This window comes from Coregonus lavaretus (genome assembly GCF_964263955.1).
Source record: "Coregonus lavaretus genome assembly, chromosome: 7".
Taxonomy (NCBI): Eukaryota; Metazoa; Chordata; class Actinopteri; order Salmoniformes; family Salmonidae; genus Coregonus; species Coregonus lavaretus.
The window spans coordinates 20,869,984-20,887,814 of NC_139994.1; the positions used below are offsets into that span (position 1 = coordinate 20,869,984).

Sequence of the window (17,831 nt, forward strand, 5' to 3'; positions counted from 1 at the left end):
GGGGAAAAAAGTATGTAGTCTGCCACCGAAGTTGTGCAAGTTCTCCCACCTAAAAAGATGAGAGAGGCCTGTAATTTTCATCATAGGTACACGTCAACTATGACAGACAAAAATGAGGAAAAAAAATCAGAAAATCACATTGTAGGATTTTTTAATGAATTTATTTGCAAATTATGGTGGAAAATAAGTATTTGGTCAATAACAAAAGTTTCTCAATACTTTGTTATATACCCTTTGTTGGCAATGACACAGGTCAAACATTTTCTGTAAGTCTTCACAAGGTTTTCACACATCATTGTCATGCTGAAAGACCCAGCCACGTTTCATCTTCAATGCCCTTGCTGATGGAAGGAGGTTTTCACTCAAAATCTCACGATACATGGCCCCATTCATTCTTTCCTTTACATGGATCAGTCGTCCTGGTCCCTTTGCAGAAAAACAGCCCCAAAGCATGATGTTTCCACCCCCATGCTTCACAGTAGGTATGGTGTTCTTTGGATGCAACTCAGCATTCTTTGTCCTCCAAACACGACGAGTTGAGTTTTTACCAAAAAGTTATATTTTGGTTTCATCTGACCATATGACATTCTCCCAATCCTCTTCTGGATCATCCAAATGCACTCTAGCAAACTTCAGACGGGCCTGGACATGTACTGGCTTAAGCAGGGGGACACGTCTGGCACTGCAGGATTTGAGTCCCTGGCGGTGTAGTGTGTTATTGATGGTAGGCTTTGTTACTTTGGTCCCAGCTCTCTGCAGGTCATTCACTAGGTCCCCCCGTGTGGTTCTGGGATTTTTGCTCACCGTTCTTGTGATCATTTTGACCCCACGGGGTGAGATCTTGCGTGGAGCCCCAGATCGAGGGAGATTATCAGTGGTCTTGTATGTCTTCCATTTCCTAATAATTGCTCCCACAGTTGATTTCTTCAAACCAAGCTGCTTACCTATTGCAGATTCAGTCTTCCCAGCCTGGTGCAGGTCTACAATTTTGTTTCTGGTGTCCTTTGACAGCTCTTTGGTCTTGGCCATAGTGGAGTTTGGAGAGTGACTGTTTGAGGTTGTGGACAGGTGTCTTTTATACTGATAACAAGTTCAAACAGGTGCCATTAATACAGGTAACGAGTGGAGGACAGAGGAGCCTCTTAAAGAAGAAGTTACAAGTCTGTGAGAGCCAGAAATCTTGCTTGTTTGTAGGTGACCAAATACTTATTTTCCACCATCATTTGCAAATAAATTCATTAAATATCCTACAATGTGATTTTCTGGAGAAAAAAAATCTCATTTTGTCTGTCATAGTTGACATGTACTTATAATGAAAATTACAGGCCTCTCATCTTTTTAAGTGGGAGAACTTGCACAATTGGTGGCTGACTAAATACTTTTTTCCCCCACTGTACCTAACCTTAACCCCAACAGTAAGAAACTGTTCTCTCTCATAGTGCCAACTCCCTTCATTTCCATAGAGCTCTGTACATACAGCACAGTACCACACCTTAGACAGTTCATACACACTGACCAATCACAACAGATATTTAACACTGACCAATCACGGTTGAGGGCCGAAGTGGAACGGGTGGAATGGTTCCAATGGACCTAATGCGCACAAGAGACCCACATGGTTAGAGCTGTCTGCAGCCGAGCATGGCTGAGTGAGTGAGTGAGTGAGTGAGTGAGTGAGTGAGTGAGTGAGTGAGTGAGTGAGTGAGTGAGTGAGTGAGTGAGTGAGTGAGTGAGTGAGTGAGTGAGTGAGTGAGTGAGTGAGTGAGAGAGTCCAATTAACACTAGGAGTGAACAGAGGTAACAAGGTGTTTATGCATTCAGCTCACAGCTAGCCGGGGAGGAGGCCAACAGGGATGGAAAACAAGGAGAACACAGCCCCGCCGCTTACACACACACACTTTACCATAGTAGCGTGGCAATAGCCATATTTACCAAAGTAGCCTGTCCTATGGCAGCGCACTTGCTCTCCCTCAGTACAGTGTTAGGCCTGGACTGTAAGTACCTTTAGAAGCCTGTCTCCCAGTACAGTATTAGACCTGGCCAGTACAGTAAACTATAAGGCTGTGTGTCAGATGTGACACTTTAAAATGCAGCGTGGGCAGGACTCCAGTAGTTTATATTAGCTGCAGGGCACAGAGAGAGAGAGAAAAACCACAGAGCTCTGCTTTCATTACCCTGCACCTCACTAACCCCAGCCATGTTTACATTTCTAAATTAAACACCTTTTATTGAGTTCAGTTCCCCGGTAGCTTTTCAAAACGCCAGCCTTTCAGCAAGGGACTTTGGGGATGGACCATGTCGTTTTATAAACGCCAGCACCTGTTGATATTAAAACGCTGTAAAAATAAAGTGAACCTCATCAAATATAAAGATAACTGTTGAATATGTGTTAATTCAATGGTTTGGACAGTTTAATATCAGTGTTTCTGCTCTAGTCTGAGGTTAGCAGGGCTGTAGTCTGGTGCTTGACCAATATAATGTTCCCCATAAGTCACTGTACAAGACTGGAGAAAATATTTAATTGACATTTATAAATTCTTGTTGAGGTTTTCATATACAGTGCCTTCAGAAAGTATTCACACCCCTTTACTTTTTCCACATTTTGTGTTACAGCCTGAATTAAAATGTGATTAAATAGAGATTTTTTGGGTCACTGGACTACACACAATACCCCATAATGTCAAAGTGGAATTATGTTTTTCAAAATATTTACACATTCATTAGAAATGAAAAGCTTAAATGTCTTGAGTCAATAAGTATTCAACCCCTTTGTTATGGCAAGCCTAAATAAGTTCAGGAGGAAAAATGTGCTTAACAAGTCACAAGTTGCATGGACTCACTTTGTGTGCAATGTGTTTAACATAATTTTTGAATGACTACCTCATCTCTGTACCGCCCTGAGATTGGAAGGTTGGGAGTTAAATCCTTGGCCGAGTCATACCAAAGACTGTAAAAATGGGACCTGATGCATCTCTGCTTGACACTCAGCATTAAGGAGATTGATTGGGGGTAAGGCCCTGCGATAGACTAGTGTCCTGTCCAGGGGGTGTACTTGTATACTGAACAAAAATATAAACGCATGTAAAGTGTTGGTCCCATGTTTCATGAGCTGAAATTTAAGATCCCAGAAATGTTTGAGGCACAAAAAGCTTATTTCGCTCAAATGTTGTACACAAATGTGTTAACATCCCTGTTAGTGAGCATTTTATCATTTGTCAAGATAATCCATCCACCTGACAGGTGTGGCATATCAAGAAGCTGATTAAACAGTGTGATCATTACACAGATGTACCTTGTGCTGGGGACAATAAAAGGCAACTCTAAAATGTGCAGTTTTGTAACACAACACAATGCCACAGATGTCGACAAGTTTTGAGGGAGCGTGCAATTGGCATGCTGACTGCAGGAATGTCCAACAGAGCTGTTGCCAGATTTGAATGTTAATTTCTGTACCATAAGCCGCCTCCAACGTCGTTTTAGAGAATTTGGCAGTACATCCAACCAGCCTCACAACCGCAGGCTACGTGTAACCACACCAGCCCAGGACCTCCACATCCGGCTTCTTCACCGGCGGGATCGTTTGAGGGGGAGGGGGAGGGGTGGTGCTGAGGAGTATTTCTGTCTGTAATAAAGCCCTTTTGTGGGGAAAAACTCCATTCTGATTGGCTGGTTCAGGCTCCCCAGTGGGTGGGCCTGGCTCCCACTGGCCAGGCCCCCACCCATGGCTGCGCCCCTTCCTGGTCGTGAAATCCATAGATTAGGGCCTAATGAATTTATGTCAATTGACTGATTTCCTCATATGAACTGTAATTCAGCAACATCTTTGAAATTGTTGCATGTTGCATTTTTATATTTTTGTTCAGTATACATCAAGCTGCTTCATGCTACAGAAACAGGAGATAGGCTCCTGCTCCTATGAGCTGTTCAGCTCGCACAAGCCAATGCTCATGCAAGGCTACTTACCTCATCTCTGTACCCCACATATACAATTATCTGTAAGGTCCCTCAGTCGAGCAATGAATTTCAAACAGATTATTTTTTCCAATGCCTGCATTGTTGGTTAAGGGCTTGTAAGTAAGCATTTCACCGTAAGGTCTACACCTGTTGTATTCGGCGCATGTGACAAATAAAATTTGATTTGAAATGGGTAAAAATATAAAAAGCAGAAATTGAATATTCCTTTGAGCATGGTGACGTTATTAATTACACTTTGGATGGTGTATCAATACACCCAGTCACTACAAAGATACAGGTGTCCTTCCTAACTCAGTTGCCGTAGAGGAAGGAAACCACTCAGGGATTTCACCATGAGGCCAACGATGACTTTAAAACAGTTGCAGAGTTTAATGGCTGTGATAGGAGAAAACTGAGGATGGAGCAACAACATTGGAGTTACTCCACAATACTAACCTAATTTGACAGAGTGAAAAGAAGGAAGCCTGTACAGAATACAAATATTTAAATACATGCATTTTGTTTGCATCAAGGCACTAAAGTAATAATGCAAAAAATGTAGCAAAGCAATTCACTTTTGTCCTGAATACAACGAAACACATACTTATGTAAATGAGAGATTTATTTATTTCATTTTCAAGAAATTTGCAAAAAATTCTAAAAACATGTTAATTATGTGTGTAAATAGGTAAGAAAAAAACATCTGTTTAATCCATTTTCAATTCGGGCCGTAACACAGAAGCATCCTTCTACACAGACCTGAGATAATCATTTCTCTACTTTTGGTCCGGTCTTCAACCTTCTAAACTGATCTAAGATCATCTTTTCTCTCCTGTTGGTTCAGTGTTGAACGGCCACAGCAAGACGCCCCGGGACAGCCCCAAGCCAAGAGGGAAGGAGTGGGTGCAGGTGAGGGAGCGCAGTGAGAGGGCGGAGGCCCGGAGGGAGCAGGCCCTCAGCCAGCCAGAGGCCACAGCCAGGGGCCACACCTTACCCAGAGGCCTCACTACCAATGGACTGCCCCACAGGAGGGTTGCAGAGGAGCCCCACAAGCAGGTACTGCATCATACTTCATCTATACCTGAACAGTATGCTTGGTTGATTCGGCTAATATGTCACTCTCTATAATGGTCCTAAAGATGGCTGACCAGCATGCCTCAGTAACCACCAGGCGAGTTATTAAAGAGCAGACATTATCATCATTAGACGAGCAGTAATGTGTGACGATGATAAAATATTACATATTATTAATAGAGTAACGTAACAGTAGCATGCTCAGTGTTGTGTGAAATCCCTGAACTTCTTTCCTCTCCTCTCCTCCCTTTGTCTCTGTGTAATGATTGCGTTTCAGTCTGCTACTATATTTACTACTGAAGCTGGGCTGAGAAAGCTGCCTTCCTGTCCAAGACGTTCAGTGGGTTTAAACAGTGGTGGAAAAAATATATAATTGTCATACCCAATTGTCATACTTGAGTAAAAGTAAAGATACCTTTTTAAAGAAAATGACTCAAGTAAAATTGAAAGTCACCCAGTAAACTACTACTTGAGTAAAAGTATTTGGTTTTAAATATACTCAAGAATCAAAAGTAAATTTAATTGACAAAATATACTTAAGTATCAAAAGTAAAAGTATAAATCATTTCAAAGTCCTTCTATTAAGCAAACCAGACGGCATCATTTGTATTATATATTTACAAACAAAGCATGTGTTTAGTGAGTCCACCAGATAAGAGGCTGTAGGAATGACCAGGGATGTTCTCTTTATAAGTGTGTGAATTAGACCATTTGTATTGTCCTGCTAAGCATTCAAAATGTAATGAGTACTTTTGGGTGTCAGGGAAAATGTATGGAGTAAAAAGTACATAATTTTCTTTAGGAATGTAGTGAAGTAAAGGTTGTCAAAAATATAAATAGTCAAGTACAGATACCCAAAAAAACTACTTAAGTAGTACTTTCAAGTATTTTTACTTAATACTTTACATCACTGGGTTTAAAGGAGCTCTGCTAAGGAGGAGAGGAGGAGGGGATGACTAGAGTAACTTTGGCCCAGTTTAAAATGCACATTGTGCTTCTACATGAGCTAATCAGAGGGGAGCACTGGGGGCTTTGCCTCTCGTCAGAGAGCGCAACATCTAGACCAGCAGCTCGGCTACCCCAGACGGCCGGCAGACCAGGGCCATGCTGTCTCAGGTTGATGCCGGCCCTGTCGGTTTTAAGTGCCGACAACTGACTGATTAAGGAACAATGAATCTCAATGAGCAGGGCAGAGCCAAGACGTACTACGTTGAAGTTATTGGCCTTTGTTCTATCCCTCTGCCTTCTCTCTGCTTTCTCTCTTCCCCCTCTCCACTTTCTCTTTCTCCCTCTCTCTCTTTACCTCTGTTCATGTGTTGTACTGGCAGATTTACCATCCTTGGCAACAGAGCTCCAATCATTTTGAGGTATTCTAGTTTTTTGATATTAACTGTGAGAGTGCAGCAGCAGGCCGATGTCCAATCCCCTGGCCGATAGCAACGCGATCATGATCCCTCGTCTGTGGAAGGGAATCAGCCATAGGTCAAATGATTGTTATCATACAAGAACCCAATGGGCCTGTTGTACAGCATCTAGTTAGAGCAAGCCAGAGTAATGATATTCTGTGAAATCCGAACTGAGGGATCTTATTTGCTCGGGAATATTAAACTGCTGCTCCGGTCTCCTGTTGACCTTTCTGTCTCGGTTTAAAAGTCAGTATGCTGAAGACTATTCATGTAGACAGATCTCTAAGGCCACATCTTTTCAGCGATCACATTGATGTGCTTGTTTTTATGTACTTTTGAGTGCTACATTGTTTTGTGTGTTTTTTTGGTGGATCGGTGTCAAATCAAATGTTATTTGTCACATGCACCGAATACAACAGGTGTAGACCTAACCGTGAAATGCTTACTTACAAGCCCCTAAACAACAATGCAGTTCAAGAAAGAGTTAAGAAAAGATTTACTAAATAAACTATTAAATTAAATGTAAATTAAAAAGTAACACAGTAAAATAATAATAACGAGGCTATATCTATAGGGGGTACCGGTACCGAGTCAATGTGCGGGGGTACAGGTTAGTTGAGGTAATATGTACATGTAGGTAGGGGTAAAGTGATGCATAGATAATAAACAGCGAGTAGCAACAGTGTAAAAACAAAGGGAGGGTGTCAATGTAAATAGTCCGGGTGGCCATTTGATTAATTGTTCAGCAGTCTTATGGCTTGGGGGTAGAAGCTGTTAAGGAGCCTTTTGGTTCTAGACTTGGCGCTCCGTTACTGCTTGCCGTGCGGTAGCAGAGAGAACCGTCTATGACTTGGGTGACTGGAGTCTTTGACCATTTTTTGGGCCTTCCTCTGACACTGCCTAGAATATAGGTCCTGGATGGCAGGAAGCTTGGCCCCAGTGATGTACTGGGCCATACGCACTACCCTCTGTAGCGTCTTACGGTCAGATGCCGAGCAATTGCCATACCAGGCGGTGATGCAATCGGTCAGGATGCTCTCGATGGTGCAGCTATATAACTTTATGAGGATCTGGGGACCCATGCCAAATCTTTTCAGTCTCTTGAGGGGGAAAAGGTGTTGTTGTGCCCTCTTCACGACTGTCTTGGTGTGTTTGGACCATGATAGTTCGTTGGTGATGTGGACACCAAGGAACTTGAAACTCTCGTGTCTGCTTCTCTATGCACTGGAAGAGTTACGGTTCCTCTTCCTGATCCAGTCTCTTCCTATTGGTTGCTGAGCTGTAGATCTCTTCCTATGGGCCGCTGAGCTGCAGATGTTCCGTGTTAATCTTCCTGCCATCCTGCAGATGGGCTATAGCAACACATGATGTCATCCTGGGCCATCCCCCGCCACCACCCTCCTCTCTTCCCACTCACATGTGACCAAAATCCACTTCAAGGAGTTGGCTGTGGTTCCTATAATGATTTTTTCCCCCTTTGTTCCCACCAGTCTTTTGGTGCTTTCTACAGGGGCCTTCTCATGCTCCACAGGGCTGGGATGTAGTCTTCTCTCTCTCTCTCCTCTCTGTCTCAGACCAGATTATTACAGTGCAAGGCCGCTGCTCACGTGCACACCAACCCTTGAGAGAGAGTTGTGAAGCAGAGTAGAGCCAGTGAGCTCTCTAGTGGTGAAACTAAACTAGACATCCACCACCCAGCCCGCTGTGCCTTTGTCAGCATATCTGTTCGGTCACAGTTGGCTGACTGGCTTTCTGTTTCTGTTCTTTTGGTCGTGGAGGCAAAATGGATGAGTTTGACCCTTAAGCAAGGTGTTTAAGTTCTGCAGACAGAAGTCTTGAGAATTTGATGTAGTCTTTGGTTATAACCCTATCCCTCAAGAGTTGAGAATAGGATGTATTTGTTGAATCGTGGCATCGTGCTGCTTTGAGACCCTGTGTTTAGCCACTCTGCTATCCATCACTCTGGCCTGCTGGGGCGACAGGGTTTGCCATCTCTCTCTCACGCTCTCTCTCTCATGCTCTCTTCCTCCTCTCTTCCCGCTCTCCTCTCAATTTCAATTTAAGGCCTCTCTCTCTGTCCTTCTCTGTATTTTTCCACTTGGAGGGGAGCAGGATTGATGAAGGGGGTCACATTTCACTCCCCTTATCTTTTAATAGCCTCTCTTTGTGTTGGCTGCACCTGATAGAAGCAGGGCTGCAGCTGTATTGTATTCCTAACGCAGAGGCGTTCAGGGGGCAGCGGAGGGAAAGGAGAGAGGGAGACAACTCTGCTTCTTCCGCTGGTGGGTCTGGATGGCTTTATTCCCCCAGCTGCTGTTAGCCAATGAGGTCCCCGATGTAACCTAAGCTACCCACAATCAGAGGTCACATGTTCAGCAGGGGTTCTCAGATCTGCAGGGGGAAAAAGCCTTTTATTTGAGGCATTAAAGGCAAATTAAAGAGCTTAAGGAAACCATACCAAATTAAACTGGCTTTATGTGCTGGGATAGAGTTTCAAGTAGTAACCTTTTTTTATGTAGTGTTTTCTACATACAGCAGTTGGCTCTGAAATGAAAGCCTCACTCTCCATATTAGGGCCGGGATGGCTTTTTTCAGCTGTTGTTGAAGCTGACATTGTTCTGTTTTTTTGCCCTGTGAGAAGAGTGTTTGTCTATAACAGCAGATTTGAAAGTACAGCAACCCTGTATAGGCTTCAATGAATAGCAGCAGTATTTTATGTTTGCTACGAGTTTTTACTTCTTCAATGTGAAGCCACAGCTCCAGAGAGAGTGTGTGTGTGTTAGAACACAGAACCACTGCACAGAATGTTTATGAACAAATCTTTCTGATCTCTTGCGTTCTCTCTCTCTCGTTCTCTCTCTCGTTCTCTCTCTCTCTCGTTCTCTCTCTCTCTCGTTCTCTCTCTCTCTCTCTCTCTCTCTCTCTCTCTCTCTCTCTCTCTCTCTCTCTCTCTCTCTCTCTCTCTCTCTCTCTCTCTCTCTCTCTCTCTCTCTCTCTCTCTCTCTCTCTCTCTCTCTCTCTCTCTCTCTCTCTCTCTCTCTCTCTCTCTCTCTCTCTCTCTCTCTCTCTCTCTCTCTCTCTCTCTCTCTCTCTCTCTCTCTCTCTCTCTCTCTCTCTCTCTCTCTCTCTCAGGTCTTTAAAGTGAACGGAGTAACACGGGCGTCCCAGCCAGGCGTGCACACGGCCGGTGCCAAAAAAACTAAAGACTTCAGACTGCCGTCCAAAACTGTGAAGGGCCACGTCACATACACCAAAGCAAAACGAGAACTGGTCAAGAAAACCAAACTGAACCACCGCAAACACAGCACTGCTGCTGCCCATAGAGCCCATAGCAACAATCACCACCACCTCCAGCGCCACCAGCGACTCCCCCTCGCCAACTCAGGAAAAGCAAAGAATAGCAAAGCAAAAACACGCAAACAGGTGCTATTATCCAATGGGGTGCACAAGGTGGCCAACGAGGACGGAGTGCGCCTCAACGGCCGGCTAAATGGTCGTCTCTGTGCCAAGCTGGAGGTGGGCAGGCAGGGGCGTGAGGGGCTGAGGAACTCCAAGCGGAGGCTGGAGGTGGCGGCAGCGGCCATCGGCGCGGTGGCTGACTCCCAGGGTAAGCTGGTCGTCCTGGAAACTAACCCCAACCCTAAGAAGACAAAACAGCCCCAGAGCAGCCTTCTGGACGGTAAGACCAAGCACCAGACCAGCCCTCTGGAGACACGCAGTAAGAAAGCCTGTCAGGACAAGACCTTGGTCCCCAACGGACACATCGTCATGGAAACCACCCCTCCCCCGACCCTGCTAGCCCCACCCCCTCCCCCGACTCCTCCCTCTACACCACCAGCCAATCCAGAACCAGAGCGTCAGCGGCCCAAGCGGGCGTCAGCCGGCAAGCTGATGTTCATCAGACAAGCACAGCAGAGGGCGCAGGCTGCCTCTAACCCTAACCACAACCACAACCGCTCAACTACCTCAGAATCCCCTGGCCACACTCCCGGACATATCCCTCACAAACCAGCAGAGCCCCGGCCTGATAGGGAGTGGGAGAGAGAGCGGGATAAAGAGAGGGCAGAGAGGAGCAGGGCGAGCTGGGCGGCGTTAGGTGAGGCGCCAGTGTTCTCTCCCACCCAGCGAGAGTTCCAGGACCCCCTGGTGTACCTGGACTCTGTGCGGGAGGGAGCGGAGCCCTGTGGACTTTGTCGGGTGGTTCCCCCGGCTGACTGGCGCCCAGAGTGCAAACTAAACGATGAGATGCGCTTTGTGACCCAGGTGCAGCGCATCCACAAGCTGGGCCGTCGCTGGGGACCCAACGTACAGAGGCTAGCCTGCATCAAGAAGCACCTCAAATCTCAGGGCATCACAATGGAAGACCCCCCGCTCATCGGTGAGTCTAACTCATAGACTGTCTCTACTTTACCAGCAATAACCCAATCCCCCTGTTCATAGGTTAGTCTCAAACATTCAGACACACTTACATAGGCTGGACAAATGTCGCAAAACAAACCTCTTTAGCAAACATTGGGTCTTGAATGTATTGACAATCCAATAAAACGTTTGTTGCGTTCCACCAACCGTATCTTGTATTTATACTGTAGATTTCAATAACAATATTCAGATGTAGCTATATGTCTGTGAGGCAGTAAAACAATATTCCCAGCAGCTTGTCTGCCTCCTTAGATTTCTCACTCAGCAGCTTGATGTGGTTTTTAAACAGCCTCTCACCTTCAGACTCCCTTGGCCTGTTTCAGAGCCCAGTCAGTGTATCTGACTGAAATATATGTTTGAGTCTGTATGAGAATGCGGCCGATTGTAATGCTATCATTACTGTAGAAGTGTTAAACTCATGGCCATTGACCCTCACCCATATCTCTCTCCCCAGGCGGCTGTGAGGTGGACCTGGCTCGGTTCTTCCAGCTGATTAATGACATGGGCGGCATGCAGCAGGTGATGGACCTGAAGAAGTGGAGTAAACTGGCTGATCTGCTGCGGATCCCCAAGTCAGCCCAGGACCGGCTGGCCAAGCTGCAGGAGTCCTACCTCCAGTACCTGCTGTCTTATGACTCTCTGACCCCCGAGGAGCACCGGCGCCTGGAGAGGGAGGTGCTGCAGGAGAAGGAGGGCCTGGAGCGCCGCAGGGGGCCCCTGGAAGGCCACACAGAGAGGAGCCTGGCCCTGCCGCGCTACGAGCCCAAGAACGGGCTGGCCGGCAGTCTGGTGCAGCGCAGCAACGGTCAGCTGTGCAGCCGGCTGAAGGAGCTGGACAGTCAGCAGCTGAAGGTGGGACGCCGGAGGCTGTTCGCTCAGGAAAAGAAGAATGGGGACAAGACACAGCAGGAGGAAGAGGAGGAGGATGAGGATATGGAGAAAGGCGTTCTCAGTGACCAGCACAAGTGTATTTACAAGGTGAAGCCCGGGCGACAACTTTGCACATCCCTTTTTAAATCAGTGTTTTTGTTCATTCCTCTCATGCCCTGTTCATGCTACAGGAGGAAGGGAAACATGGTATCTAGATCCAGTCCTGCCTGCTCTGTTCTGTTGTTGTAGCTGATGGAATGTAGGTCAGTGCTGCGCTGGTTGAAATGGAGCCTCAGACAGCAGGCCTCTGCCTCTCTACTCCACATCACTCTGCCCTGCCTCTCTCTGTGTTACCCCTGCCCACACACCCACACACAATAGCTTCCTGACCCAGACGTTCCCCTTGGTGCCCTTCTCATGGAAGAGTGTGATGATGTGCATGTAGTTTCTAACCCTAGCCCTCTCCTTCCTCAACCTGCTGTGTGTCTATGATCTCATGACATCTCAAACACCGTTCTGGTCTGGATTCCATTTCAATCTTTTCCCTCCTCCTTTTTGTAACCAAGTCCCCAACACAAGCAGACCCATAAGATGTGAGATCAGTACAGTTACAGTAACCCAGTTCTTACAGAGAGGAGATGTGAGCGGGGTCTTAAATCCAGGGGCAGTACAGGCAGATTTTATAGACGCCATCAAGGCCCCTCCAATCTGAGTAGGCATCCCAGGGAAGGTTCATATTAACTAGTCATGCTCAGAAACGTTCGACACAGACATGGAGCTGCAGAGACTTGCATACAGTACACTCAGGTCATGCAGTCTTTCATTTTTCATTGCAGAAGTATGCCCTGGTGTATGGCTATATGTTTCTCTTCAAGGCTTGTCTATAGGACAGTATTTGCTGTTTGATGTTAGCTGTACTATGTGGCTTCTGTTGTGTTGCAGGGGAAATCTGTATCTCTCACCAACTTCTTTAGGATAGCCAGGAACACCATGACCATGTGCTTTAACAAAGAGCCCGGGGCTGCTGAGGTCGAGGTAAGAATGGAACCAGTCTCAATCCCTACTGGCCTTATGTAGGGGTCAGCGCACTACTGTAGCATACTATTGACCTCCGGCTCCATTTATTAGTCACTACTTAAATCTTTTTTTTAGTATGCACATTTATTGATAACTGCTCACTTCTCCTTTTTCTCTTCCTTTACAGCAAGAATACTGGAGGATAGTGGAGCAGAGGCACTGTCATGTGGCAGTGCATTATGGGAAAGTGGACACCAACACACACGGAAGTGGCTTCCCCGTGGGAAAGTCAGAGCCATTTTCTAAGTAAGAAGACCCAATGTCATCACACCCTAAAAATTACCATGGAGTCGACCCTATATGGTCCAGCTTTAAATTACTTTCAGCTTATAAAGACTTCCTAAGCACTACATCAATGTTTTAAGTATGTCATGCTTTATAAAGGGTTAATAAATGTGGCATAACTGTGACATAATGACCAATGTCATTTATGACATAACCCACTATGTCAAATATGATACAGCATGACAGGGTTAAAAATGCTTTGAAGCCTCAATTTAATATGATTTATAAGGCCTTTATTAAGAGGTGCGTATGCCATATAGTGGGTTATGTCACATTTGACATTGGCGGTTATGTCACACAGTTATGCCACATTTATGAACCCTTTATAAAGCATGACATACGGTTATAGATTTGTAACACATTTATGTAGTGTTTATGACGGCTTTATGAAGCTTTTATAAGCTGCACGTCATTTAAAGCGGGACCAACAATATCTCTTGACTGGCCACTGTGGAATGACTGTGTCCTCTCTCTAACCCTTTCAATGACTGTTCACTCTCCCTTTCAGACATGGATGGAACCTCACTGTCCTCCCAAATAACTCTGGATCCATTCTGCGGCATCTTGGAGCTGTGCCCGGTGAGATTTCTACCTTAACCCCTCATCCTCACTCTAACCCCTAACCCTCACCCCTGATCCTCACCCCCTCTCTCACACTAACCTTCACCCCTGAGGCACATGTCTCTCTGCTGGAGACAATGGGAAGATCTCAATTGCATACTCCTCTCGTCTCCTTCTCAAAACCCATTGGATGAGAAAGCCAGAGGTCCCTCCCCTGTGACCTTTTCCTCCAATGGGTTTTGAGAAAGAGATGAGCAGAGAGGACGCGAGGAGTAGGCAATTGAGATCTTCCCATTGTGATGCCTGTTGTGGCGTCTGCGGTTTTAAAACTGACTTCTCTGTCTCTCTCCGTAGGAGTGACCATTCCCTGGCTGAACATTGGCATGGTCTTTTCTACCTCATGCTGGTCTCGAGACCAAAACCGCCTTCCATACATTGATTACTTACACACTGGTGCTGACTGCATTTGGTAAGTATCCCAACATGACCACCTCTGGCTCTCTCTTCCTCCTCACAGGTAGATGTGTACAGTACAAGGACATTACAAAGATATGTGGTTTTTCTAAGGTGAATACGTGGAATACGTGATATAAAACATGACAAAGCCCTGTCATTGATAACACCCATCTCGGATCAGGCTTGTAATTAGCTGATCAAATTCCACCTTCCTTGAACATGCCAGTCTTTTGGAAATATTATGTATTTATGCCAAAGTGTCTCTCATTAAAGCTACATTTACTTACAACAAGAAACGACTGGGTGGCAGCGAAAGCCACAGACATTAGTGTTTTGTATTGACCTGTTATGGAGGCAATGTTTATTCTCTTTGCATTAGCCCAACTTGAATGTGATGGTAATGAAGGGGGTTGAGAAAGGGCATTGGCTGTGGACATCCACCAGCCCAACCCCTCCCTCCTTCCCCATGTGTGCTACCTGCCCATTGGTGGTGACACAGGTGAGTAGCAATGTGCTAGGAGGTTCCTGAGATGAAGGCAAGTCATAATCAACATCATTGACTGTCTGCTCTCTTGAAGTATGAATGTTCCCCTCATCTTTTCATGGTGTGTCTCCATGTCCTAGAGTAGGGGTTCCCAAACATTTTGCAGGTTTAAAGCATATTTCCTGCAATTCTACACATTTTGTCATGGGGTGCAAAGAAAATGTTGCAATTTTAAAGCACATTTTCTTGCAATTATATACATTTTGCCATGTCTAATGTTTATTCTTGTGATATTTGAGTGACAAAAAAATTACAACAATATCTATGGGCTACAAAACCTAAGTAAAAAAACTGTCAACGTTGCTGACAGGTGTATAAAATCGAGCACACTGCCATGCAATCTCCATAGACAAACATTGGCAGTAGAATGGCTTTACTGAAGAGCTCAGTGACTTTCAACGGGGCACCGTCATATGATGCCACCTTTACAACAAGTCAGTTAGACTTGTTAGAGCTGCCTCGGTCAACTGTAAGTGCTGTTATTGTGAAGTGGAAACATCTAGGAGCAACAGCGGCTCAGCCGCGAAGTGGTAGGCCACACAAGCTCACAGAATGGGGCCGCCGAGTGCTGAAGGGTGTAGCGCGTAAAAATTGTCTGTCCTCGGTTGCAACACTCTAAATTGCCTCTGGAAACAACGTCAGCACAAGCTTCATGAAATGGGTTCCATGGCCAAGCAGCCGCACACAAGCCTATGATCACCATGCGCAATGCCAAGTGTCTGCTGGAGTGATGTAAAGCTCGCAGCCTTTGGACTCTGGAGCAGTGGAAACGCGTTCTCTGGAGTGATGAATCACACTTCACCATCTGGCAGTCCAACTGATGAATCTGGGTTTGGCAGATGCCAGGAGAACACTACCTGCCCCAATGCATAGTGCCAACTGTAAAGTTTGGTGGATGAGAAATAATGGTTTGGGGCTGTTTTTCATGGTTTGGGAAATCTGAATGCTACAGCATACAATGACATTCTAGACTATTCTGTGCTTCGAACTTTGTTGCAACAGTTTGGGTTAGGCCTTTTCCTGTTTCAGCATGACAATGCACCCGTGCACAAAGCGAGGTCCATACAGAAATGGTTTGTCGATCGGTGTGGAAGAACTTGACTGGCCTGCACAGAGCCCTGACATCAACCCCATCAAACACCTTTGGGATGAATTGGAACGCCGACTGCGAGCCAGGCCTAATCGCCCAACATCAGTACCCGACCTCACTAATTATCTTGTGGCTGAATGGAAGCAAGTCCCCGTAGCAATGTTCCAACATTTAGTAGAAATCCTTCCCAGAAGAGGGGAGGCTGTTATAGCAGCGAAGGGGGGACTAACTCCATATTAATGCCCATGATTTTGGAATGAGATGTTCGAGCAGGTGTCCATATACTTTTGGTCATGTAGTGTATGCAATGACTAACATAAGATGAACTGATGATGAACTAAACAATTTCGAAATTGCACCTTGTGCATTCTACTATTACAACTTTCAAGAGTAAGTTTTAAGCCTGACTGTTCCTATACATGTCCTAGAGTTACAGGAAAGGGCTAGACAGTCTGTCTACATGTCCTAGAGTTACAGGAAAGGGCTAGACAGTCTGTCTACATGTCCTAGAGTTACAGGAAAGGGCTAGACAGTCTGTCTACATGTCCTAGAGTTACAGGAAGTGCTAGTTTGGGATGCCCTAGGACAAGCATAAGTCTGTTACACTATTCCCATAGGACTTAGTTGTCCAGTGAGTCTCAGTTAAAAATAGATCTCGTTCTATTATGCAATCAAGGTCCTCCATTTGACAGATGAAACCACAGACGGCCAGACCGCTCTACCTACAGTGTCTACAGGCTATGAGCCTCACAGGAAAGCCGCCTCTCAGGCTCTCATTCACTTTCTCAACCTTCCCTCTAGCTCTCTCTCTTGCTCTCTCTAACCTCTGGAGGCAGTGCGTAAGCACAGACCTACCTCCTGATTGTTCAAAGCTGAGGGGTTACACTGCACAGTTGATGTCCAGCATACCACATACACACACAGAGTTGCATGAACCTGAGTGGTTCCCTCTCGCCCTGCCAGGTATTCTGTTCCTGCTGAGGAGAAGGTGAAGCTTGACAAGGTCGTACACACACTGCTGCAGGCCAATGGGACCCCCGGGCTGGAGATGCTGGAGAAGAACATCATGATATCTCCAGAGGTGCTTTGTCGGGAGGGTATCAAGGTCCACCGCACCGTCCAGCAGAGTGGTCAGTTCGTGGTCTGCTTCCCCGGGACCTTTGTGTCCAAGGTCTGCTGTGGCTACGGTGTGTCGGAAACTGTTCACTTTGCCACCCCCCAGTGGATGAACCTGGGATACGAGGCTTCTAAGGTAAGGCTGAAGCTGGAGCTGCTTTCTGCTGCCTCCCTGTGGCTGTTTAGAGACATAGCTCATTGTTTACACCAGTATCTCTAGAACAGGGCTGCCCATCCCTGTTCCTGGAAAGCTAATCTGTCCTGTAGGTTTTCGCTCCAACCCTAATTTAGCACACCTGATTCTAATAATTGGCTGGTTGATAAGATTAATCAGGTTAGTTAAAACTGGGGTTGGAGCTGAAACCTCCATGAGGGTATTGTAGCTCTCCAGGAACAGGGTTGGAGAGCCCTGCTGTATAGTCTATGCAGATTTTTGTTCCTGTTGATTAGTGTAGTGTCATGTGTAATCTGTAATGTAGTTTTAATCTGGCTGGCTTAAAAGGCTGTAGAATATTCTGTCAATGTTCTGTGTTAACCCAGTGTCTCTCTGCCTTCCCTCTGTAGGACCTGAAATGCCGGCACATAGCCAAACCCTTCTCCATGGAGAAGTTACTCTACCAGATCGCCACGGCCGAATCCAAACGCGAGAACGGACACCTTCTGACTACGATCTCCGCTCTTCTCAAAGACCTCAGGTGAGTAGCCATGGAAACCGGGCACATCATAATATGGATGCTGTTTGCGTCAGGTGTTAGGGACGGCATCATCCTCCATCCACTGTTGCCATAGCAGTATGATCAAAGACCCCAAATACACTCCATGCTTTAATGGATTGGCTTAGTGTCTACTTCAAGGCAGAAAGACATTGAAATAGTACTAACTGTTGTTTGCTGTACTGTGCTAAATCACGGAGTTGTGAGTTGTCGTGTTGTGCCGAAGTGTGTTGTAGTGTTCTGAATCACTGAGTTGTGTTGCTCTG

At 45.9% G+C, this 17,831-nt stretch overlaps 1 protein-coding gene across 1 annotated transcript in view; it reads left to right on the forward strand.

The window, feature by feature from the left end:
* LOC311132426 (protein Jumonji-like) overlaps positions 1 to 17,831 on the forward strand; it is a 90,875-nt gene that overhangs the window by 69,462 nt on the left and 3,582 nt on the right. The window contains exons 6-14 of the mRNA XM_084165718.1: positions 4,799 to 5,010; positions 9,567 to 10,812; positions 11,308 to 11,831; positions 12,666 to 12,758; positions 12,928 to 13,046; positions 13,594 to 13,664; positions 14,001 to 14,115; positions 16,700 to 16,988; positions 17,417 to 17,547. Coding sequence (XP_084021844.1) covers positions 4,799 to 5,010; positions 9,567 to 10,812; positions 11,308 to 11,831; positions 12,666 to 12,758; positions 12,928 to 13,046; positions 13,594 to 13,664; positions 14,001 to 14,115; positions 16,700 to 16,988; positions 17,417 to 17,547 — 2,800 coding nt within the window. The remainder of the gene's footprint in view (positions 1 to 4,798; positions 5,011 to 9,566; positions 10,813 to 11,307; positions 11,832 to 12,665; positions 12,759 to 12,927; positions 13,047 to 13,593; positions 13,665 to 14,000; positions 14,116 to 16,699; positions 16,989 to 17,416; positions 17,548 to 17,831) is intronic.